Source organism: Melospiza georgiana, chromosome 15 (assembly GCF_028018845.1).
Source record: "Melospiza georgiana isolate bMelGeo1 chromosome 15, bMelGeo1.pri, whole genome shotgun sequence".
NCBI classification, from domain to species: Eukaryota; Metazoa; Chordata; class Aves; order Passeriformes; family Passerellidae; genus Melospiza; species Melospiza georgiana.
The window spans coordinates 1,527,118-1,550,900 of record NC_080444.1 but is presented as its reverse complement, the minus strand read 5'-3'; the positions used below and the strand labels follow the sequence as shown (position 1 = coordinate 1,550,900).

General features: G+C 50.7%; 2 protein-coding genes across 5 annotated transcripts in view; both read left to right on the top strand.

Moving 5' to 3' along the window:
- Positions 1–10,204: 10,204 nt before the first annotated feature.
- LOC131090014 (sulfate transporter-like) lies at positions 10,205–13,020 on the top strand. Its single transcript, XM_058035085.1, has 2 exons — positions 10,205–10,807; positions 11,455–13,020. Exons 1-2 carry the CDS (start codon positions 10,205–10,207, stop codon positions 13,018–13,020), a joined length of 2,169 nt encoding a protein of 722 aa, XP_057891068.1.
- Positions 13,021–21,765: 8,745 nt separating this feature from the next.
- The window catches only part of HTR4 (5-hydroxytryptamine receptor 4), a 62,686-nt gene continuing 60,668 nt past the window's right edge, over positions 21,766–23,783 (top strand). For all 4 annotated transcript variants that reach the window (XR_009115282.1, XM_058035035.1, XM_058035031.1 and 1 more), the window contains exon 1: positions 21,766–22,143. The gene's annotated coding sequence lies outside the window, so the exon portion shown is untranslated. The remainder of the gene's footprint in view (positions 22,144–23,783) is intronic.

The following is a 23,783-nucleotide window of genomic DNA, read 5'->3' as shown; positions in this document are numbered from 1 at the left end:
AGGTTTGTGCCCACAGGGGTGGCAGTGGGGGGAGCCCCTTTGCAGCTCAGTTTGCTCACAAGATCCCAAAGAATCTCCGGAACTTTGAACAGAAGCCTCGATGCAGCTTTGAAATGCTGATTTTTAACTCGTGTTTTGCCAGAGGGCGGAGCAGCAGTGACAGTGCTGATGGAAAAGGACAGCACGTGGTGGCTGCAGATGTTTTATTTGTTACTGCAAACAATTTGTTATTGTTCCTGCCTTCCTGCCGCTGCTTGTCCTCGCCCCTCTGCCCCGAGGCTTGGGAGGAAGGAGCTGCTGGCCAGGACACTCCAGGGCAGCCAGGAGTGGGACAAAAGTCAAATAGCAACTGCTCCGGGTGATTCTTCCCTCTTCCCCTCTGTCCCTTGTTCTTTCCATGCTGCCCAGGTGGAGATTTTTTCACCTGTGACCCTTCACAGGTTTGTGTAACCGAATTCCAAACCTTTATTTATTAAAAGATGGTTTTGTAAGTCCATTCCTGCCTGTGCCAGGAAGGGAGGAATGGCAGTGTTAACTCCAAAAAGGACCCACTTCCTGCAACTAGTGGGATGTGCATTTGTGGCTCCTGGGTATTTATTTACATAAAAGCACAATAAAACAGCCATAAAATCATTTTTCAGGTAATTAAATTAGATTATATCTAAAAGATGTGCTGAACGTTACCTGGAGCACGTTGCGTTTGGCCTCCGTGCTGCTTGTGCAGCCTCCAAATTTCATTTCCAGCAAAACACAAGAAACTATTAAAATGCAACAGCAAAAGCAGTCAAAATAAATACTTTTAATGTTCTTATTTAAAATTAATAAGTATCTATTAATGCACGCTGCCCTGGCTAAATGGGAACTGAAATAAATGCCATTTGCCAGAGTTCAGTGCAGTAGGGAGTTCTTGGGAATTAACTGGAGATTAAAGCTGATTATGGCTGGAATTTCTTACAACAGTGGGTTTCAGCCCTGTTCCTCTTAGGCCTGGAATTGTTTTTTAGCAGTGACATGGATCTGATTTGATCCTACTGGCAAGGAGCACGTTTTTTGTTTATGGACCCTTTAAAGCAATCCAATTTATCTTTAGGACTTGGGGATCACTGATTGGAAACTTTTCCTCCAAAGCATTTGTTTTATAAAGTAATCCGTATATTTATATGTTCGTGTTTTGCTGCTGTGTGATGGGTGCAGCAGCTGGATATCTCCATTTATGCTTTTGTGATATTCCTGTCCTGTCCTGGAAGGGCTCTCCTGCCTTCTGCTGTTTGAAATGAAGAGTGCTGGGCATGTGCCAGGATTTTTAAGGGGAAATCTGCCATACTCACTGCTTCCTGTGCCTTCCCCCATCCCGTGAATTTGTGAATTTGGCCCCTCAGACCGGTTGGGTTTGGGTTTTCCGTCGGTCTGGAGCAGGGATCTTCCTCCCGGTGCAACCTGCAGAACCCCAGGCCAGACTGGAAGCTGGTGTAAATCAGCTCAGCTCTATTCCCCAATGTCCCAATCAGCAATTATCACTCTAAATGAAGAATTAAGAGATCATTAGCACGTTCATTAATGACACAACAGAGCATTATGTAAATGAACTCTGAGTCTCAGCTGTACTGGAAATCTCTTTAGCACTCTCCTGCTGAATGCCAGCCTCTGTTTTTTTCCTCGAAATGTTTCACTTGTCTGAGTGTTCTGACACAAAAACCATTTTCAGCCCACTTCACAAAACAGGGACAGGCACTGCAGTGGGCACGGGGAGCTCATTTGTGTTTCATGCTGACATTTCCAAGCTGGGACTGAGTGATGCTGATGTCCTGTAAGGCTCTGCAGGACCAGCTCCTCCTCCTGCTGCTTCCTCCTGGCTTGTGCTGCCAGACTCTCAATATTGGCTGTAAACACACGAAGCTGTGTGTGATGAGTTCCATGTGACCTGCTGCTCCCTTCGCATGATCTTTTGATAAAGCCAAAGCTCCTGAGCAGTAAAGTGAGTGTAAAATAACCCCAAACCCCCCCGGTCCTCTGGGAGAACCAGAACCTCAGCCTGCTTTGGGGCTGGCAGGGGGTTTGTGGGGCTGTTTGTGCTGCCCAGCTGGACCTGGAGGTGTCTTTATTTTGGGATTGCTGTGATTTGTTGTGCCTTTGTCCACAGTGAGTGTGGCACGAGCAGAAATCAGGGATTTCTGGGTTTGCGGTTATTAATTTTTGTCTATTTGTAATCCCAGTCCACTCCTGGCTGTGATTTGGTGTCATGCCTTTGTCCACAGTGTGACACAAGCAGAAATTAGGGATTTCTGGGTTTGTGGCTGTTTATTTTTGTCTCTTTGTAATCTCAGTCCACTCCTGGCTGTGATGCCTTTGTCCACAGTGTGACACAAGCAGAAATTAGAGAAGGGTTTGCCCTTTCTCCTGTCACAGACAAGAGCAATCCTGGCCTTAGTGCAGCCTTGGCACTGGGAATGACCTGGTTAAATCCCAAGAATTAATTACACTGGGTCATCATCCTAATGAGCCTTCAGAGGGTCAGCTGCTCGTGTGAAAATCAACCTGATTTTTGTAATTTCAGTCAGATTCTCTCTGAAGTGGAAATCATTCTGAGCCTTGCTTTTTCCTTGGAGATCACTGCAGTGCTAAAAGCAAGGCCTCTGGTTAGGTAAAATGGCAAATATTTAATATTTAGATTTAGTTCACAGCATAATTAGTACCTGTCTATTTTATTTCCTGGAGATTCTATAAGTTAAGGCATAATGGTATTGGATGTGCAAATTCACCAAATCTTTCAGCACTGGATGGAGAACCAAATTTCCATTGAGGTGAAATTACTGCTTCAGTATTTCAGTCCAAGCTCTGACAGCACTTAGTCCAGTTCCCAAATGATCTAAAGTTTCCAAATGTAGGTGGGAAACATTTTGTTGAATTTGGATCCAATTTTTAATATCTGATTTTTTTCACTTAAAGAAGTAAATTTTAGGTTTATTTGAAATGCAGTTGAAACATGGTTAAGGAGAGGTAAAATCTCATTTTTTATGACTAGCACATCAATCTTTGAGTCTTTAATTTTGTGTTCCTGAATATCTCTAATATGTTCTTGGTATGTTCTGGGGTATTTTAATAATTGAAATTTGGTGATAAATACTTGAAATTAAAAAAAAAAAGAAATTTGGTGATTAATAATTGAAATTCTGGTGGTTTTTTAATAATTGAAAATTCAGAATACTTTTAGATGTAAATAATCTTCTGCAGAACACACGAAGTGGCAAACTGTGCCTGGAGCTGGTCGGAGAACCAGTTTAACCAACCAGGACCTCAGGCCTGGCCTAGATCCCACTGGTCAGCAGATCTGACCTGTTTACAAAATAATTTGTGTGTTACTGGAGTAAAATGTGGGGAAATTATGGAGTGTGTGGAAAAGATCACTTTGTTTTTTTGCTGTGATTTGTGTGTGCAGTAAAAAGGTGTAAAAGGCCCCAGGTGGGTGGTGGAGCCCAGGATGCTGGGGGAGCTGTGTCACCCAGGTGGGGACAGAGCTGCTGCCACCAGCCCCTGCCTTGCTGCTGGGCTCACCAACCACAGCTTTGTGGGGAAAATTGGATTTTGTCCCATGCCCTGCCATCATTTCTGTGCCCATCCCCTGCCTGGTGCTGGCTCTCTCTCCTGGCCCTGTCCTGTCTGAGCTGTACCCGTTGTTATTCTTAATTGTTAATTTGTTAACATGAGAATTTTCTGTCAAATCTGGTAAAATCACTGGGATTTCTTCAGCACAATTAAAATATGTCGTTTGTGGGGTTTTTTGTTGTCACTGACTGATGGCACCTTCACCTTGCTCTACCAGGATGGGTTTGTGGTGGCATTAATAACCAAAATCAGCATGTGGGGACAGTGATGTGCCCTGTGCCAGGGAATCAGCACCCTCCTGTGCCAGGGCTGAGTTCCTGAGCTGTGGAAATGGCCACATTTTTGTTTGGTATTTGGTGCTGTTGTACTTTGCAACAGATGCAGTTACAGCACCTGCTATTGCACACTGAGCCTTGTAAAACTGCTGCTGTGGATTTCAGTGCTCCTTGAGATGAATTTCGTTGTTCCTTCAGATGAATTTCAGTGTCTTTGAAATAAATCAAGCAGTGCCAGGGAGGTTGAGGGTGGATTTTGGGAAAGGTTTTTCCCCCAGAGGGTGCTGGGCACATCCCTGAGGCTGCCAGAGCTCCAGGAGAATTTGGAAAACCCTCCCCGGGATGCCCAGGGTGGGATTTTGGGGCTGTGCAGGGCCAGGGGCTGGGTTTGATGGTCCTTGTGGGTCCCTTCCCTTTGATTCTGTGATTCTGTCCCAGGTTCTGTGGCTCGCTCAGGTCATGGTCAGGACAAGCCAGAAAAACCCGTGAGCAGCTGTGAGGGCAGTTCTGGGCAGTTCCTGTGACTTTGTGTCCGCAGAGTGTCCTTGAGTTGTGGAAAAGGCTTTCCTGGCCCAGCATGGCTCAGCTTTTACCTGAGGATGCCTTTTACCTCAGGGGACCTCTGTGCACAGGCTGCAGCTCCTGTGCTGGTGCCAGCAGAGGAGAAGGAGCACTGGGCTGTGGCAGTGCCTGCAGGGGCTCCTTCCTGGAAAGCAGAGAACAGCCCTTGCCTCCAGCCAAACCAGTCTGGTTCCCAGCTGAGGGAACCAGGCTCAGCCAGCAGCACATTCAATAGATTTATTTATTTATTTATTTATTTATTTATTTATTTATTTATTTATTTATTTATTTATTTATTTATTTATTTATTTATCTCTTTATTTATTTATTTATTTATTTATTTACCTGGGCAGCTTTAGGCACTGCCTTACCTGGGATTAACTCGTCCTTGCCATCCACGCTCCTGTGGGAACCCCCCCAGCCCCATCTCCTGCCTCGCTCTGGGGGCTGCTTGGGAATGGTGTCCCAGGGCTCCGGCCCCTTCAGAGCCTCCCACAGAAATCTGTGAGACCTTCGGGGGAAAGGTGTCCCAGGGCTCCAGAACCTCCCACACAAACCTCTGAGACCTTTGGTGCAGCTTCTGCAGCACATCCTCGTGGAGAAGCTCCATCACCCCTTGTCCCAGAGCTGCCACCACACCCTGTGGCAGCATCCCAGTGTTTGAGTGAAAAAAACCTCCTCCTGTTTGAAATCTGGTGGAAGATCCAATCCTGTCGCATGGCAGGACATTAGATGAGGTGTTGTGTTGCAATAGGACATGAAATGAGTTTTTTTCTTCCTTGTTGTATAGAGTGCTCCCCAAAACCTCTATAGCTGATGTGTTTGGCTCTTTTTTTCCATCTTGCAGGAGTGAAAATGCTCTTTATTGTTGTTTATTTATATTTCTCCTGGTCCCTCAGCCCCTCAGGTGCAGTCCCAGGGGCAGGAACACTTTTGGCCTCTCAGTATTTGTGTTATCTTTGCCCTGCTGGGGCCCCTGAATATTAAACTGCCCTGCCAGGGAACAGGGGATGTTTCCTGGGATGTGTTATCTCCTGCAGAAATGTAAATAATCCCTTTCCAAGAAACAGCTGCAGAGGTTCTGTTCAGCTCTTGTGTCCTGGGGTGCTTGTGTTCTGTTTTGCCATCTCAGCAGTGGCACCACTCCTGGGCTTGTCTCCTTTTCCTTGTTTTCCCCTTAAAAAAGATGATGTTCTGCAGTAAATACATTTCAAGTGAAGCTGAACCAGCAGGCGTCCAAAAATGCTGTCAAACCCCCCATCTGAAGGTAAGGAAAAGCTTAACCTTGCACCTTTACCTGGCTCACTTCCTTTTTTTAAAATAAAAATAGTGATCCAAGTCATGGGGAGCAGTGGGTGCAGCCAGGCTAAGCCAGCCTGGCCCATGACCTCAGAGGCTTCCAGAAGCCAAATAATCACAAATACATTTACAAACCTTGAAGCAGAGCAAGCTCCTTTGTGCAGTGCAGTTAAATCTGTTCCAGGAAAACTGGAGGTGCCAACCTGTCCTGTAAAACAGAAGGGGTGCATTGACACAGCAGCACAGACTTCCATTTGCTGCATTTCCCTGTTGAAAATGCCTGGATAACAATCACAAATACAGGAAATTCCATGGCTTTTGCTGACTTTAGGCTAGAGAACAGCAAATGCCCCTCCTGCATTTCCTTGTGCCTTGTTGGCTCTGCTCTGTCTCTCACCTGGCTGCAGCGTGGCATAGATGGATGTTATATTGCTCACACACCATGCCAGGAATAAAACCTTTGGATTTTGTGCTCTGGGAAGCAGAGGGGGCTGTGTCAGTGCAGGCAGGCTCCTGTCCCCACCTGCATTGTCCAAAACCATCTGTGCAGCCCGGGATGGAGCTGAGCACGGGCTGAGTTTACAGTGGCAATAAAGAACAAGCTCTGAAGATGCTTTTGGAAACAAAACTGTTTCAGCTGTGCTGACCTTGCATGGGAGGGCAGCACAGCCCTGGATGCCTCAAGGTCACCTGGAGTTCCATGGTGGGTTTCTTTTTTTTTTGTGTGTGTGTGATGTTTTCCCCATAGCAAACGTGAAACTTTTATGTTTTCTGCCCTTGCCTCACCTCATGCAGGAAAAGGAATTCCAGAGATGTCCACAGTGCCACCAAGGGTGTCCTCACAGCCCCTCCTCAGTGCCCACAGCTGGAATTTCCAGCACAGAGACCCAGCTGGGACAAGGAGCTTGAGAGCTGCAAAAAGTATGGAATATCTTAAAGGAAAGTGTGGAATGTACTGAAATAGATATTTATTATTGGAGTATACAAAAGCAACTGGGAATTTGAACACAAGAAATTGGAGAAAAAAGTTCTAGGGGAACTTATTACTTATTATTACTTATTATTACTTATTATTACTTATTATTACTTATTATTACTTATTATTACTTATTATTACTTATTATTACTTATTATTACTTATTATTACTTATTATTAATTATTACTTGTTTTAAAGTAACATAAGAGATGTATTGGAATAGATATTTATTATTGCAGTATACAAAAGCAACTGGCAATTTGAACACAAGAAAGGGGAGGAAAAAAGGTTCTAGGAGAAGATGGCAGGGAAGGCTTGGAGGCAGAAATCTTGGGGAGGGGGAAGAGCAGGGCTCTGTCAGGGCTTCCCAAGATTGATCAGGGCATGAAGGAAATCTCAACAAAAAATCTCAATAAAAGAGCTCCAGAGTATAGAAATGAAGATGGAATTGGGAGGGAAAAGCAGCAGCAGGCTGGAGGTAACCTAAATCCTGCCACACATTGAAAAAGTGCTTCACCCCATTTTTGTGGTGCTCAGAGCAGAGATCCAGAGCTGGAACTTCCTAATTAAGATCAAACCCAAAGATGGATTGTGCTCAGCTGTGTTTCATCCCAGGGAGCAATCAGACTTAAAAGTCCAGCCTGGCCAGCTCTTCAGTGGCTGACTCATCACTTCTTCAGTGGATTTCAAGATGAAGGATTCATGGAGAAAATAGAAATTTGGGTCATTTGCTGGGGAAGGAGATGGAAAAAGAAAATGAGTGAGTAGAGACCACATCATCCAGGCCAAGGCACAAAATGAGCTGTGAGTAGGGACAATTACACAGTGCCTGAAAGGAAAGATAGAATCTGTTACTAAGAGCAGGGGAAGGGAAAGGGGAACTCCTGAAAAAGCACCTGAAAATACATGAGCTGTGGAGGAATGGCAGAGAAAAGAAAGAATTGATATAAATAGATAAAAAGATTGAGCAGCTCCCTCCCTACCATGTGCTCTCATTTTCCCCTGCTGCCAGAGAACACGGATGTTCCTTATTTATTTACTGCTAATTACTGAGATCCAGACTTCCCCTGATGAGATAAATGCAGCTCAGGATGCTGGTTTTCTCCTTCTCTTCCCTCAGGGTGTCTCCCCAGCATCTGCATCCCAACCCTGTGGAATTCCACCCCTCCATCCCCTGCCCCTCTCCGAGGTGCCTGCCTGGCAGGAATTGATCCAGCTGCACAGGGCAAGGCACATCCAGCAAAATCTGGACTGGGTCAGTGGGAAGGAGATGGAAAAGAAGGGGTCAGGACAGGGGGAGTGTGTGCTCAGAGGGCTGCTGGAGGTTGTTGGCACAGCTGACAAGGGCAGAGCAGTTCCAGCTGGTGTTTATGAGGCTGCTCTTTCCATTCAGGGTGATCAACAATCCTCTTTTCCTGGCTGCTGCTGCAATTGCTCACCTTTACCTACCAAATAATACAACCCTGCTCTTCTCCCAGTTGTGTTTCTGCCCAGCAAAGCCCTTTGGTATGTGTGCCAAAAGGCTCTGCAAAATGTGAATTGTGCAGATTGGACACATCCATAGTTCTGCTGTCTCCCTGAAATAACCTGTGTCACCGCAGCTCTGCTCTCAGCTTTGCAGCGCCTCTGTGGAGGGAAAACTACCAGGAAAGGAAAATCACTCTGGAATGAGCTTTGCTTCTTGGTTTTTGGCACAAAATCTTGTCTAGAACAGCTGAGAACCTGAGCAGAGGAGCCCAGTGGGACCTGAGCTCGCTGGGTTCAGAGAGGGGCAGAGCAGGGAGGTTTCTTTCCATGGCTGCCCTTGTTTAGCAAACACTTCTCCAGATCCAAGCAATCCTCTTATCTGGCAGGAGCACTTCTCTAAGGCCCCTCAATCATTCTTGGTGTCCAGAACAAGTCGTCAGCCCAAATACACGCTGAGAACAGTGTTTGTTTCCCAAACACAGCTCTGCTTGGCGGCTGCGGCGTTTCCAGCGCCCGCACTGAGATAAAAGAGACATGGCTTGGCCCAGGAGCTCAGATCCAAGGGAGGAACCCCCTGGGCCAGGGGTGCTGCCAGGTGGAGACAGCTCTGAGCCCAGGGGAGAAGCTCCAGGTGCTGAGGAAACCCCCTGTTTGCAGCCACAGGTAAGATTTGGTGATGTGTGCAGGGCAGGGAATGGGATTTCTCCTCATCCCAGCTCAGTTCCAAACCACTCTGGGGCTCCCCTCTGGAGTGTTTTTCTCTCTCTGTCTGTGGTTCAGCTGTCACAAAAAGGTGTTTTGGTGCAGCTGCATTTTGACTGAGGAAACTTGGAGTGGCTCTGAAGGTGTCTCTGTAACTTCACCAGGCTGAAAAAGCAGAGTGGTTTCATTCTGCAGGTGGGAGCCCCTGTTTGGTGGAAGCCACTAACGCAATTTAAAATTATGTAATGTTGAAGGAAAAAATAATCGGCAAATCATCTCCCTTACCCACATCTTGATTCCTAAAGTATCCCTTGGAATGTCTTAAAATTTCCAAAAAGAAGGTTTTGCCTAAAGTAGCAGTGTCTTGACAGCAGAAGGAGTTCTAGTTTGAGTGAAATTCAGTGAAATTTCACTGAAAATGAGTGAAGTTCCCGTTTCAAAACAAGAGGGATGGGGAAGGAGTATGGGGGGCTCTGTAGCTGTACCCCAGATTTGGGGGCTGTGGTTAATCAGCTCCAGAAGTGAAAACAAACTAACTAACCTTTTGAAAATGCTTTTGTTGGATTTGTGTGAGATAATTTCCCTTTATTTATTTATTTATTTATCTATTTGTTGATATTTTGTTATCAATTTATTTATTAATATTTTTGTATTTATTTTATTTATTTATATTTATTAAGTTAATAAATTGTTTATCTGTATTTTAGTATTTGGTTTATTTATTCATTCATTCACATCTTGTAATTTTTATCATTTTATTCGTTTAGCTATATTGTAGCAATTAGTTCATTTGTTTATTTATAACTCATTATTTAATTTATTTACATTTTGGTGATTAGCTTATTTATATTTACATTTATACTTATGAATTTGGTACATTTATATTTACATTTATATTTACGTTTATATTTATAGTTATATTTATATTTATATTTATATTTATATTTATATTTATATTTATATTTATATTTATATTTATAGTATTTATAGATATAGTTACATTTTTTATATATTTATATATATTTTATATATTTATGTATTTATAGGTATAGTTATATTTTATATATATATTTATATACATATATTTTATATATTTATATATTTATAGGTATAGTTATATTTTATATATATTTATATATATATTTTATATATTTATATATTTATAGGTATAGTTATATTTTATTCATATTTTATTTATTTATTTAATTACTTATTGACTTTTTTGCCCATGCTACGAGCCCTGGAGCTAAGCAAAGCCCCTGTGCTCGTGCCTGCACCCCTCACTCCGGCCCGCTCTGCCTCCTCAGCTCCCCTGTGCCCATGGAGGACACGTCCAGCCAGGAGCCGGCGCCCAGCAAAGCCCCGCTGGGCTCCCTGGGGCCCCACGAGCCTGCTGCCCCCTTGATCGTGCTGGAGGAGCAGGAGCGCCCGGGCTGCAGCAGGGAGCTGGTCCTGGCGAGGGCCAGAGCCGCCTGCAGGTGCAGCCCCGGGGCCCTGGGCCGGGCCCTGCTGCGGCTGCTGCCCGTGCTGGAGTGGCTGCCCCGCTACGATCCCCGCTCCCAGCTGCTCGGGGACGTGGTCTCGGGGCTCCTGGTGGGCGTCGTGGCCATCCCTCAGTCCATCTCCTACTCCCTGCTGGCCAACCAGGACCCCGTCTACGGCATCTACACCAACTTCTTCTGCAACATCATCTACGCGGCCACGGCCACGTCGCGCCACGCCAGCGTGGGCTCCTTCGGGGTGCTGTGCCTCATGGTGGGGCAGTCGGTGACGCGCCACCTGCAGCTGGCGGGCTATGGGGACGGCAGTGCCGCCCTCGGGGACAACTCCAGCTCCCCCGGGAACGGGACAGAGCCGTGTGACAGGAGCTGCTACGCCATCACTGTGGCCCTTTCCTTGAGCTTCCTCGTGGGCCTCTACCAGGTACCAACGTTCACCCTGGTGCTGTTTGCTCCTAGGAACGTCTCTGAGTTTGGGATCTCTAAGTGTTGGGTCAGATTTAAGAGTTCTGAGAAATGTTTCTAGACCCCTTCACTTGAATATTTGTGAATGCAGTGATTTTAAAAGTGCAGACACAGCTGAATGGGGGCTGTTTTCCTCCATGGATAACCCTGGATGTGTCTGAAGCATCCTCGGCAAGGGAAGAGAAGGATCTGTGAACCGTCTTCCCACCACCTCAGTCCTGCAGCTGGGCAGCTCAGAGCAGGTTTGGGGCTTCAAGGACCATCCTGAAGGATCATGCCATGCTCCCTGGCAGTGTCCCCACTGAGAAATTCCAGGCTTTTCCAATGGGACAGCTAAAATTCAGGGCATCCCAAGTGAGTGCTACCCAGAGCTGCTCATGAGGAGGCAGCAGTAGGGACCTCATAGGACTTTCTGTGTGGCATCCTCAGCCACAGAGAAATGTTAAAGGTAGGTCTCTCTAGTATTCCATACCCCAAATTAACTCCTGAAGACAAATTAATATCCCCAGCCAGAGCTGCTAAAGTGGCAGCAAAGTGACATGAATTGCCAGCCACCCCTTCCAGCCCTTCTCACTCTGCTAAAGCTGTGGCTGCTTTGCTTTTCAGATCCTGCTGGGGGTTTTACAGATGGGCTTCGTGGCTGTCTACCTGTCAGAGCCTCTGCTGGGTGGCTTCGTGACAGGCTCCAGCCTCACCATCCTCACCTCCCAGATGAAATACTTGCTGGGCCTGAAGATCCCCCGGCACGAGGGGGTGGGCTCCTTCATCCTCACCTGGGTGGACCTCTTCAGGCACATCCACAACACCAACATCTGCGACCTGCTGACCAGCCTGGTGGCCTTGGCCGTCATCGTGCCCGTCAAGGAGCTCAACGAGCGCTACAAGGAGAGGTTGAAGGCCCCATTCCCCATCGAGCTGCTGGTGGTCATCGCAGCCACCCTCATCTCCCACTACTTCGACTTTGAGCGGCGCTACAAGGCCGCCGTGTGTGGGGACATCCCCACGGGCTTCAGGAAGCCCACTGTCCCAGACTTCAGCCTGTTCCCCAGCCTGGCACTGGATGCTCTGCCCATTGCTGTCATTGGCTTTGCCATGACCGTGTCCCTGGCAGAGATCTTTGGCAAGAAGCATGGCTACGCCGTCAGCGCCAACCAGGAGATGATCGCCATCGGCATGTGCAACCTCATCCCCTCCTTCTTCTACTGCTTCGCCAGCTCTGCTGCCCTCACCAAGACCCTGCTGAAGGAGTCCACGGGGAGCCAGACCCAGGTGTCTGGGCTGGTCACGTCCCTGGTGCTGCTGCTGGTGCTGCTGTGGATCTCCCCGCTCTTCTACTCGCTGCAGACCTCCATCCTCGGCGTGGTCACCATCGTCAACCTGCGGGGAGGCCTCAGGAGGTTCCGGGACACGCCCAGGATGTGGCAGCTCAGCAAGCTGGACACGGCGGTGTGGTGGGCCACCATGCTGTGCTCCACGCTGGTCACCACGGAGATCGGGCTCCTAGTGGGCGTTTGCTTCGCGCTGCTCTGCATCATCTTCCGCACGCAGCGCCCGCGCGCCACGCTGCTGGGCAGGGTCAGGGACAGGGAGGTTTATGAGGACCAGGCCGCCTACAAACAGCTCAGCAGCATCTCCAACATCAAAATCTTCCGCTTCGAGTGCTCCCTCTACTACGCCAACAAGGATTACTTCAAGGCTGTGCTGTACCAGAAAACCGGGCTCAACCCTGTGCTGCTGGCTGCCAGCCTGGGGAACCGGGCACGGCCAGAGCCAGGCGGCACCAGGGGCTGCTGTGGCTGCCCGAGACAGGGCAGGAGCAGGGCTGAGAGCCCCCCAGGAGATGCCTGTGTCCCCTCCACGGACATGCACACCCTGATCCTGGACTGCGGGGCCATGCAGTTCATAGACACCGTGGGTCTCTCTGCGCTCAAGGAGACGCACCACGACTACGAGGAGGTGGGAGTGCAGGTGCTCCTGGCCAACTGCAACCCCTCCATCCGCCAGCGGCTGCGGGAGGGAGGCTGGGCCGGCCGCGCTGGGGGCCAGCTGGCCTTCCACAGCATCCACGATGCCGTGCAGTTCGCCGAGCGCTGGCACCGGGGGGACAGCGGGGACAAACGGGCTGCTCCCCCGGAGCCCGAGGAACAACAGCACTTCCAGGTGTCTCTGTAGCCCTGGGTGCGAGCAGGTTCGGTGTTTGTGCCGTCAGAGCGAGCAGGAGGGGCTGGGATGCTCTGCCAGAGGGGCAGAGGTGGGAAGCGTTTGGGGAGCGCTGAGCTCGGGATGGGACCGGGAACTCGGGAAGGGTTTGGGGAGGGCTGAGTTCGGGATGGGTGCCCGCAGCTGCGCCTGCTCCGCGTGGCCGCTGGAGGGCGCGAGTGAGCCGCGAGCGGGGCCGGGACAGGCCGGGAATTCGGGAAGGAACCCCAAAAACTGATCCAGTGATCCCAACCCATCCCTGCCGTGACAGGGACCCCAAAAACTGATCCAGTGATCCCAGCCCATCCCTGCCGTGACAGGGACCCCAAAAACTGATCCAGTGATCCCAACCCATCCCTGCCGTGACAGGGACCCCAAAAACTGATCCAGTGATCCCAACCCATCCCTGCCGTGACACGGACCCCAAAAACTGATCCAGTGATCCCAACCCATCCCTGCCGTGACAGGAACCCCAAAAACTGATCCAGTGATCCCAGCCCATCCCTGCCGTGACAGGGACACCAAAAACTGATCCAGTGATCCCAACCCATCCCTGCCGTGACAGGGACGCCAAAAACTGATCCCATCCCCACCCCCAAAAGAAATCCTGCTGGAGGGAGCTGTGGCTTGCAAGCCCAGGGATGGGAGACTGTAAATAAATTTTATGGAAAAGGAATGCTGTGGCTGTGCTCAGGAAAATGAATTTTTGTGCTTAAAGATTGATTTTAAATTGATTTTAAAATGATTTTAAGTTGTGTGCCTGGCTGCTTGCAGTCCTTGGGGCAAGGCTGTGCCAGGGGGGCTGAGCTGACCAAAGATCTCTGGATGTTTGGGATGGATGTTTGTGCTCCAGGTGCTCCAGGTGTGGCTGGGATGCAGCTCCCAGGAGGTCTTTCCAAGGATCCTCTCAGGCCATCCCAGAGTGGGGAAACTCCCCAGGGAGTTACCTCAGCCCCAGAACAGAGGAATGGGGCGCTTCAGGGGGGGACTTTGCAATAAACGCCAAGTTCCCAGCCCTGGCTGCAGAGATCTCTGCTCTCCGTCCATCCTGACCGTGCTGCACCATCAGTCCTACAGTGGGGGCTCCTGCTGAGGACAGCACCCCAAACCCCCCATGTCCCACCGGGGCTGGCCCCAGGAGCTGCCCCTGTGTCCCAGAGCCGAGGGCTGGGGCCCTGCTGGGCTCCCCAGGGGCCGAGGAAAGGCCAAGCAGCCCAAAGCAAATGTTCAAATGTTCCCCCCTGGCAGCACCTCCCCTCCCCTGCTGCTGCTGCCCCTGCCCCCTGCCTGCCCAGGCCCTATAAATACCCCAGCAGGGCCACCAGGAGAGGATTTGCTGCTGAGCCTTTGTCAGCTGCAGTGGGAGCTGACTGTGCAACTGGTAATTATGGCTCAGCAGCAGCTGGACAGGTTTAAATCCTTCTGATGCTTTGAAATGTTCCCTCTGGGGAGCTTTGAGGAGGAAAGGTTGTGGCTGGTGCTGATTGCTTCCCCTCTGGAGACGCTGATTGCTGCACCGGCGGCTGCTCTCCTCTCTCCCAGTGCCTGTTCCTGGAAAAGCAGCCCCTGGAACGGCAAGGAGTGTTTCTGCAGCTTCTGACTGCTCTGGAGCAATGAATGAGCTGCCAGCATGTGCTGATGTGCCCATGGGGAGCAGGGAAAACTGAGCAGGGAGCTGCAGGTGGCGATGGCTCTGGATTTCCTGGGGTAGGAGCCAGGCTTGGGGACATGGATGCATCCCTGGTGACACAGGAGCCAGCAGAGGGACAGAGAAAGGGGAAGGACAGGGTGAGAGGATCTGAGGAGGAAAATGACTCTGGGTGGAATCCTTGCAGTGGCTGAGGTCCCTGTGATCCCCACAGGGGCTGGGAAATGTCCCTGCAATTGCTGCTCTGCCCCTGAGCTGCCTCTGCCCTTTGCCCCTTCCCACCCTGGATGGAGAGGAGCTGCTGGAGCCCATTTGTCCCACTTGGTGCCACTTTTCTGCCCTGCAGTCAGGGACAGGAGGCAGATCAGCCCCCTGCTCCCTTTAGTGACAAATCCTGCTGTCCCCTGTCCCTGCAGTGAAAGCCTCTGGCATCCCCAGCCTCCAGGAGAGCCAGAAAAGGCTCGGAGGAGGGCAGGGAGAAGGAAGAGATAAACGGCAAGGCAGGAAAGGAACTAAAAGCCCCGAATCAGGAGAGCACCAGCATTAAACTGGACTCCAGTTCCAGCTGCACCGGAGCAGCTCTGGTCACCTGCTGCCCTGGCATTTATTGAAATCCTGCAGTTTGGTTCCATGTTCCACAGCTTTAGGGTTTGCAGGTCGGTGCCTGAACTCCTGGGAGCCACAACAGTTCATGGAGATGGCAGCTTTAAAATAAAAAAAGTGCATAACCCACATAGTTATGAAAAGCAGCTACAGAAAAGGAGTTTTTTTAAGTTTAAAGGCTGAAAAAGAGCACAACAAGAAGAAGATGTCTCTTTTGTTTTCTTTCTTTGGTGGCTGGGGAGTGTTTCAGCAGGTACAATTGTGGTTTCTATAGAAAGATGAAATGTCTTGTGAAATACCTGCCAAGCCTGCAGCAGCTGAGGCTCCCGGTGCAGAGCAGATCCCAGAGTTCACCAGAGCAGAGCAGAAACAAAAGCGCTGAACGTTGACATCTCACAGCTGGTTCTATTTCAGACCATCCCCACCAAGGAATCTGTGCTTTCTACCTCACATTAATTTATTCTTTTTGAAGAAAGAGGCATTTAATTGGATTTTTGAGCTCCCAGACAGTGCTTGGCCTTCTCCTCCAGATGTGTCTGTGGATGTGGCAGCTGGCAGGGGGTGTCCCTGTCACCCTGGGGACAGGAGGGCACAGGGATGGGCAGCTCTGCTTTATCCCAAATGAGGAAACCCCAAGGGCAGGGTGGGCTGGGGTTTGTTCTGGAGCTTTATTGCAGCATCAGCCTCATCAATGGTTCAGACAATTGGAAGGTGGCAAAGCTCATGTCCTGCCAGCAGCAGCCAAGGATTTCTTTGTCCCAGAGCATTTAAAAACTTTCTGGCCAATAGCACATTGCTAAACCCACAGATAATTGTTTGGGCAATCACTAAAAGCACACCTACACCTGCTGCACACACAGCTTGTCTGCTTTCTGTTAACAACACACAAAAATTCATTATTCAGCTTTAAACCTTCCACTATCTTGCTTGGCTTGTTTTTCTGTGCTCTTAAAGTCCATCTCAGCCAAGCTAAAACTCAAGCTGTTTTTTCATGTCCTTGCTTGCTGTACCATTGTAACTTTTCCACTTGCACACCTTGCAGCTGTTCTAGCTCCAATTTCTCTGCTCTGTTTTTAAAACCTTTCCCAGCTTTCTGAAAGTCTTTTTGCCTTCGCTGTTTCCCACAGCAGGGCAGGTGAGGGCTCTTGGTGACCCGAGTGCCACCTGCCACAGGATGGTCCTGTTGTGTCACAGTGCTGTCCCACCCTGGGGCTGTGGCTGGACCACAACTGACCAAGTATTTTTTATATTTTAATTTTTTAAATATTTTTGTATATTTTCTATTTTTATATTTTTATATTTTTAATATTTAACTAATTTTAATTTTTAATATTAACTAATTTTTATTTTAATATTTCTATATTTTAATATTTCTATATTTTAATAATTTATAATTTTAATCTTGAACTAATTATATATTTTAATATTTTTATATTCTTAATATTTCATAATTTTTACAAATTACAATTTTAGACTTTTAAAATTTTTTATATTTTTTACATTTTCTTTTTTTATAGTTTTTTTATATTTTCTCTTTTTTGTCACCCCAGAAGCTGCATTTGTGCAGGTAGCTGTGTGGGCCAGCAGCTGCTGCTGGTGAGAGGTGATTTCTCTTGCTGAGCCCTCCCCACCCTGTGCCCAGCCCATCCTCGGTGCCCTTTCAGCTCAAAGCCCCTGCTGTGCCTGGGCAGCTGCAGAATGGCTTTCCTGTCAAGGTTTTGCCATGAATTTTGCCCAAACCAGGGTGGAAACTGCAGGAAGGAGATGTGAAAATGGCTGAGGTTAAACGTGGCACAAGAGGTGAGTTAAACTGGGGTGGGGAGCTCCTGGTGTTTTCCTGGAAGGGCAAACACTGAATTTCCTGCTGCATTTATTGGACCCAGGGCTGGTTGGGCACATCCCAGCTGTGCCTTTGAGTGCCAGCCAGAGAGGGGAGAAGCCCTGGGTCCATCTTAGCAAAGCCTGGCCTAAACCTGTGGGTAGCACAGCCCTGTGCTGCAATCCCTGGATGCCAGCCTGGAAACGTGAGAGGAACGTGAGGAAAATCCAAAAACCACCCTGGGAAGTGGAGCCCTGGCAGGAGCTGAGCTCAGGACCCACTGCCCTGGGCACAGGTTGGTTTTACCTCTGGAGGTTTGCAGGGAGGGTTTGCAAACCCCCTGCAGGCTCCTCTCGTCTCTTTGAACAGCTCTGAATAAAGAATTCTCCTTCTTTTTCCTTTTATTTTTGACAGGAGTTTAATAATCAGAAATCAGAAAATATGTTGCCTCACCGAGCAGGTAAAGGATTTGGGAAATTGGTTTTGCATCTCCCAGAAGCCCCAAAGAGCCGAGGCACTGCTGACAGCAGCCCAGGGAGCTCAGGGGACAAAGGGGGAGCAGGGGGTCCCCAAGGGCAGGGCTGGGCAGGGGGAAATCTCCCCGCAGGTTTATTTTGGTTTGCGCTCAGTCCAAGAGGAATTGGCTCCGTGCTGCCATGGAAACAGCAGCAGGCCCCAGCAGGGTTTGCAGCCATCTCCAGGGAGCAACCCTGGGGAAATTCACCCCAAACCATCCCTGCGGGGCCGGGGGCTGAGGGAGCCACAATCAGACAGGGCAGGACCTTTGTCACACCAGCGAGGGGACACAGAAACAGCACACACAGAACTGGGGGTGTCCTGTCTGGAGATGGGGCAGGACCTTTGTCACACCAGCGAGGGGACACAGAAACAGCACACACAGAGCTGGGGATGTCCTGTCTGGAGATGGGGCAGGACCTTTGTGACACCAGCGAGGGGACACAGAAACAGCACACACAGAGCTGGGGATGTCCTGTCTGGAGATGGGGCAGGACCTTTGTCACACCAGCGAGGGGACACAGAAACAGCACACACAGAGCTGGGGATGTCCTGTCTGGAGCAGAGCTGATGTTAAAAATCCCAGTGTGACCCCAAGGGGTGTGATACCAGCAGGGAAGACACTTCGGGGCGAGTCAGCAAGGGTTAACCTGACAGCAAACATCTCATTCAGCCCAGCAAAGAGCAGGAAAATTACTTGGTTTTAATCTACTTTGTGTCCAGAAATATTCCATTAAAGAGGGGGAAAATAAATTCAGGGGGGGGCTCGTGGGCATCCTGAGAGCAGAGAAAGAGGTAAAATTAATCCTATCAATAATCCATGATGAATGATTCACTCAGCTCTCTTATTCACAGCCCCATCAGTTATCTGCATTCACAGGGAATTACACTCACATGGAATTACACACAGCCTCATCTGCATGGAAATGAGCAGCCCAGGAGGGCTCCACATCCCAGAGCCCATCCCTGTGCTTGCCAGGGAAGGGAAGGAGCTCTGCAGGGCAGAAGGACAGACACCCACCCACCCTCAGCGCTGGGGGGATGGCAGGAGATGGATTTCTGCTTCACTTTTATTTTTCCTCCAAAACTTCCTTGCTGGAGCAGAGGACCAAGTGCAAATTGCTCATTAGAAGTAGAATTTTGGGAAAAAATGATGGAAAGTTCTGTCACACTTGTGTGGCTTACAGAGAGAGACTGAGATGGGCCAGGACTCGGAGAGCTCTCCCAGGAGGAGTCTCATCCTCACATTCCTGAGGGATTCTTCAGTGGTTTCCAGCCCACGATTGTGAATGTGGGATTTGCCTCCAGCTCTGACTCTCCAGGTGATGCTGACATGGCTGCCCCTTGCTTTGGTTCCACCTTTGGTCCTGAGGTAACAGATTTCTCCAAGGGTCACTCTGAGAGGGTCTTTTAAAACAATTCTCCAGTGACAGCTGAGCCAACAATGTCTGTGTTGTGAACAGTGATAATCACTGATAAAAAAAACCGACTCAAAAGTTCTGCTTTAAAGCTAACATTTAACTATTTAACACTTAGCTGCCTTAAGCTGGGATTTATGTTTGTGTCTGCAGGTAGAGCTGCAAATGACAGTGGGGAGTGGATCAGAGTGCTCTGCGGGCAGGGACAGCTCCCGCCACAGACGGCAGAGTTGGGTTATTGAAAACCTGTCATTTTGGGACCCACCAGGGTGACCTTCTCCTTCCTGACCCTTTCAGTTCTGAGCTGTCCCCACCTGTGCTCAGCTGGGCTCTTTCAGCAGGAGCCTGGGAATGTGAATTCCTGGCAATTCCCAGAGCTCTGGGTGAGAGTGATGTGAGCAGAGGAGGTGGTGACAACGGAGAGACAAAATCCTGTGTAAGGACAAGCACCAACGCAGCTGATGCTGCAAATCAGCTGCAGAGCAGAGTTTTCCCCCTGCCTCTCCTGTGACGTCCCTCAGAAAATCCAAACGCTGGGAAATCCCAGGAATTCAGCTGCTGCACCCCCACTTTCCAGGCCAGCTCTGGGTACCAACTGCTGCTGCACCCCAGCGTTAGTGGGGGATCTCAGAGGGAGGGGACAGCTTGCATTTCAAAAGGAACAGAAGGAAAGTTCTTCCCCGGGGGAGTGGGAGGCTGCGTGATCCAGCCGTGGGTAAAACCCTCAGAAAATCAGAAAATCAATGTGTTCAGGCTCCCTTTGGATAAAATGCCTCCCACGTGGGCAGAGGAGAGCAGGGCTGCTCGGAGGGGGCTCACCCAGAGCTGCTCTCTCTGTTTTTATGGGTTCCTGTCCCTCTCTGCTCCTGGAGGGACCCAGGGCAGCAATGGAGCTGCACCTGCAGCAGCAGCAGCAGCGAATTCCTCTGCAGAGTGGCTGTGATTCAGTCCCGATGAATCACTCAGCCACTCTCCCTCTCAACCAGATCTTGGGATTCATCATTGTTACAGCAGGAGGAAAAGGAGGAGGGGAGGAAAAAAAACCCCAAACTCCAGTGCTTTATCTCCCTCTCTGATACTTTCCAATTTTCCTGTTTAAAAATTTAATTCCTTTTTTTATTTTTTAGGCATCCCGTGCAGGTGGAATAAACTTTTGCCAGTCCTGGAGAGGAAGCTGCATGGAGAGGAGGGGGATGGACCATGGGGATGGCACTGGTGCCAGCATGTGTTAAAAAACAAACATGCCCAGGTTCAGAGCAGCCAGGGGTGAAGGGGTTTGGGCTCTGCCCTCTCCAGGCTCCAAATCCTCCCCCGAGCAGCTTTAACCCTGCCCAGAGCACTGCTGGCCCTCAATTCCTCACCCAAGCATTGAAAGAGAGCACAGAAACCCACCCAACCTCATCCTCCCCTCCTGCAGACTCAGCACGGCCTCGGCTCAGGGCTCCACACTCTGAATTTTCACTTTTGTGCCATTTTCCCCTTTGGGAGGTGCTGCTGGAGAGCCTGGCTGGGAGCACCATGGGAGGCAGGTGAGGAGCTGCTCTGAGCACTCAGATCTTGCCAGCAAGAGCTACAAGTGTTTGCTCCATGAAGAATTTATATATCAATTCAGCATTAAGTTGAGTAGCTACCACTAGTGTCTACTGTCAGTAAATACTAATAATGTCCAGAGAGCTCACATCAGTACCATGGAGAGGAAAATGCAGGCAAACCAAAATTGCTTCAGGAACTCTTTAACAGCTCCACCCAGACCAGCTTCATTCACTTTGGTTTGGGTCCTCTGAGCCTGAGAAAATCCACTCTGTGACAAAGTGTTTCTTCATGGCTTGGATGGGGTTTACTTTTGTTAATGTTATTCTTTCTCTGTCTCTCAGTTTCTATAGTGATGGACAAACACATGCAGCACACTGGGTGCTGTTTGCCTGCTCTGCCTGAAAACACCACCAAATTTTGGAGAAATCCATTGAAAAATCTTTGCCAACCCCCCCCCAGATCTTAAAAACACGAGTCCTATCAAACAAGTTGATAATGTGTTTAATGTAAATTTACTTTTTGGATTTATTTTGTCAGTAAGAAGCAGGTATTGCACTTCTGTGGGTGCTCTGGTTTCTCCTGCATCCACACACGGTGAAGGTGAGCACACCTGGGGAAGGAGCTGCTCGGGTCTGGGTTTATTTCAAGGGGTATTTTGAAAGCCCAGCTGATGAGCTGCTTGTGGTGTCCTGCTCTGCCAAGACTGGGCTTTGTTAAGGCTGTCAGGGCCAGATTTCAGCTGCCAAAGCTCCAATAATGTCAGAGGAGCTGGACTGATGCTGCAACTGCAAAAGCCTTTGCAGCGTGCTTGGAATTACCTCCAATTTTGTGTTTGTTTTGAGAAATCCATTGGAAGATCTTTGCCAAAACCCCTCAGATCTTTAAAAAGCGGCTCCAATCGAGCAAGTTATAGTAACATGGGCTTGCTGCACTTCCCTTCTGCACACAAGCAACCAAACCACGCCGCCGATCCCCGAATCGCTGCGAAAGGGAGGGAGAAGCATCGGCCAGAATTCGCTGGATAAAGGGAGAGCTGCGCCGCCCGCACGGCTCGGGGCGGGCTCGGGGCGGGCTCGGGGCGGGCTCGGGGCGTGCTCGGGGTTGGTCTCCGGGGAGGAGCGGCCCCGGCTTTCCCCGGGCGGGGCGGGCACAGCGCGGGCACCCCCGCGCTCCGTGCGGGGCCGGGGGAGGCGCTGCCCGCGGAGCCTCGGCGGGAGCGCGGCCCCGCACCCGCGCCTGGACAGACGGAATCCCCGGCAGGACAGACGGAACACCCGGCAGGACAGACGGAACACCCGGCAGGACAGACGGAATCCCCGGCAGGACAGACCGCACCCGCACCTGGGCAGGAGCGCAGCCCAGCACCCGCACCTGGGCGGGAAGGACAGACAGAATCCGCACCTGGGCGGGAAGGACAGACAGAATCTGCACCTGGGCGGGCAGGAGGCACCGCACCCGCACCCGGGCAGCGCCGGCAGCCGCCCTGCCCCATCCCGCCAGCATGAGCGGCCGTACCGGGGGAGCCGCGCCGGGCACCGCGGGGCTCTGCCCCGGCCACGGTGAGCAGGGGCGGACGGGGCTCCGCTGGGAACGGGGGAGACCCGAACCGGGGGGAAATGTTGGCCGGCATCGCCCGGGGAGCGCCCCTCGGCAGCGGCGGCGGGGTGCGGGTGCGGTGCGGGTGCGGTGCGGGTATTACCCGGTTTCGGTGCCCGGTATCCACCACGTGCGATGCCTGCTGTCCCACCCCGGCTGCGGTGCCCGGTATCCCCCGGGTGCGGTGCCCGGTATCCCCCGGGTGCGGTGCCCGGTATCCCCCGGGTTCGCGGCAGAGCCCCGGGGCGCTCGGAGGGAGAGGAGGGGAGGAAGGAAGGCTGGTCCGGGGGCGGTCGCACAGGTGAAGGTGGCAGCGAGCAGCACTCGGCGGCTCCGGTGCCCAGCAGAACCCCGGGACGGGCAGCGCTGACCCGCAGGAGGAACGGGACTGGGGTGGGCACCGAGCCCCTGGCTGGGGAAAGTCCCGGGGAGGCTCGGCGGGCTCTGCACGGGTGGGAAGGTTCACTGAAGGAGGATGGATGAGGAGTTCAGGGCACGGGCAGGCTGTGGCGCTTGGGGACAGGCTCAGCGGTGGCCCTGGCGGCGCTGGGAGAACGTGTGGAGGATCTCAGAGGGGATTTCCAGCCCTAACAGTTGTGCAGTTCTGTGGTGAAGAAGGTGTTTTCCAGCGCTGGGCAGCTCTGTGCGGTGCCAGGGTCCAGAGTGCAAAGGCTCCGCTCGCCCTGGGGCTCCCCAAGCTCTGTGTCTGTTCCAGGCTGGTGTCACTGAGGTTGGAGCATTTCGGGGCTGCTGAAGCTTGCTCAGAATGACTGCAGGGTGAGGGAGGCTCGCAGGAGTCCTGCCCCAGCCCGGGTGCTTTGATTCAGGTTCAGCGTGTGGCTCCCATCGGGGACAGACAGACAGACGGAGCAGGGTCACTCCCTGCAGCCCTGGGGCATCTCCCCTGCCCCAAAACAAACTTCAGCCCCGGGAACTCGATAGAGAAGTGGGTAATTAAAACATTACCCCGCTGCAAGTTTGTGCTGCTTGAGGGCAGTGAGGAAGGAGCCCAGTCCTGGTGTGCCAGCTTCGGAGCCTGGAGAGTGCTTTGAGGTGTGCGATGTCATTGTGACTTCATTTCTGCTTAAACCCAAAATGCTTTCCTTTGAGTGGGAATACTGCCCGGTGTTCCTTGAAGGAGGATGACTTTTCTCTGCCCCCTGTTACTGCTGTTGGCTGGTTTTGCTTGGCAAAGGCAGGGTGGAGGTTTTAGGGGATTATTTGGATTTTGCCAGCGTAGCAGAGGGTGAGGATGGCCTGGCTGAGGTCACCCCCCAGGGATGGCACCCAGGGATGTGCAGCAGGTGTGCAGTGCCTCTCCTTGGGGGAAGAGCCCCAGGAAACAGGGATGGGAGCATTCCCAGCAGGAACGGGGACTGCTGTGATGGGCAGGGAGCAGCAGCACCTTCCTCTCCTCTGAGATCTTCCCTCTGCCTCGTCCCTCGCAGCCTGACCTTGGCTCTGTCACTGCTGTCCAATAACGCCGTTAAAAAACAAACACGAGTCAGGCTGAGTCTGCTTAGGTAATAACTCCTTCCACACCAAGGTGTGTTTATTTCCTCCAGCAGGCTCCGACCTGACAGACAGACATGGCTGAGTTTGC

Excerpts from the sequence above, each read along its gene's own strand:
- LOC131090014 (XM_058035085.1), top strand. The coding sequence starts at position 10,205 with ATGGAGGACACGTCCAGCCAGGAGCCGGCGCCCAGCAAAGCCCCGCTG. Across the intron at positions 10,808-11,454 it reads TCCTCGTGGGCCTCTACCAG|ATCCTGCTGGGGGTTTTACA; the intron begins GTACCAACGTTC and ends TTTGCTTTTCAG.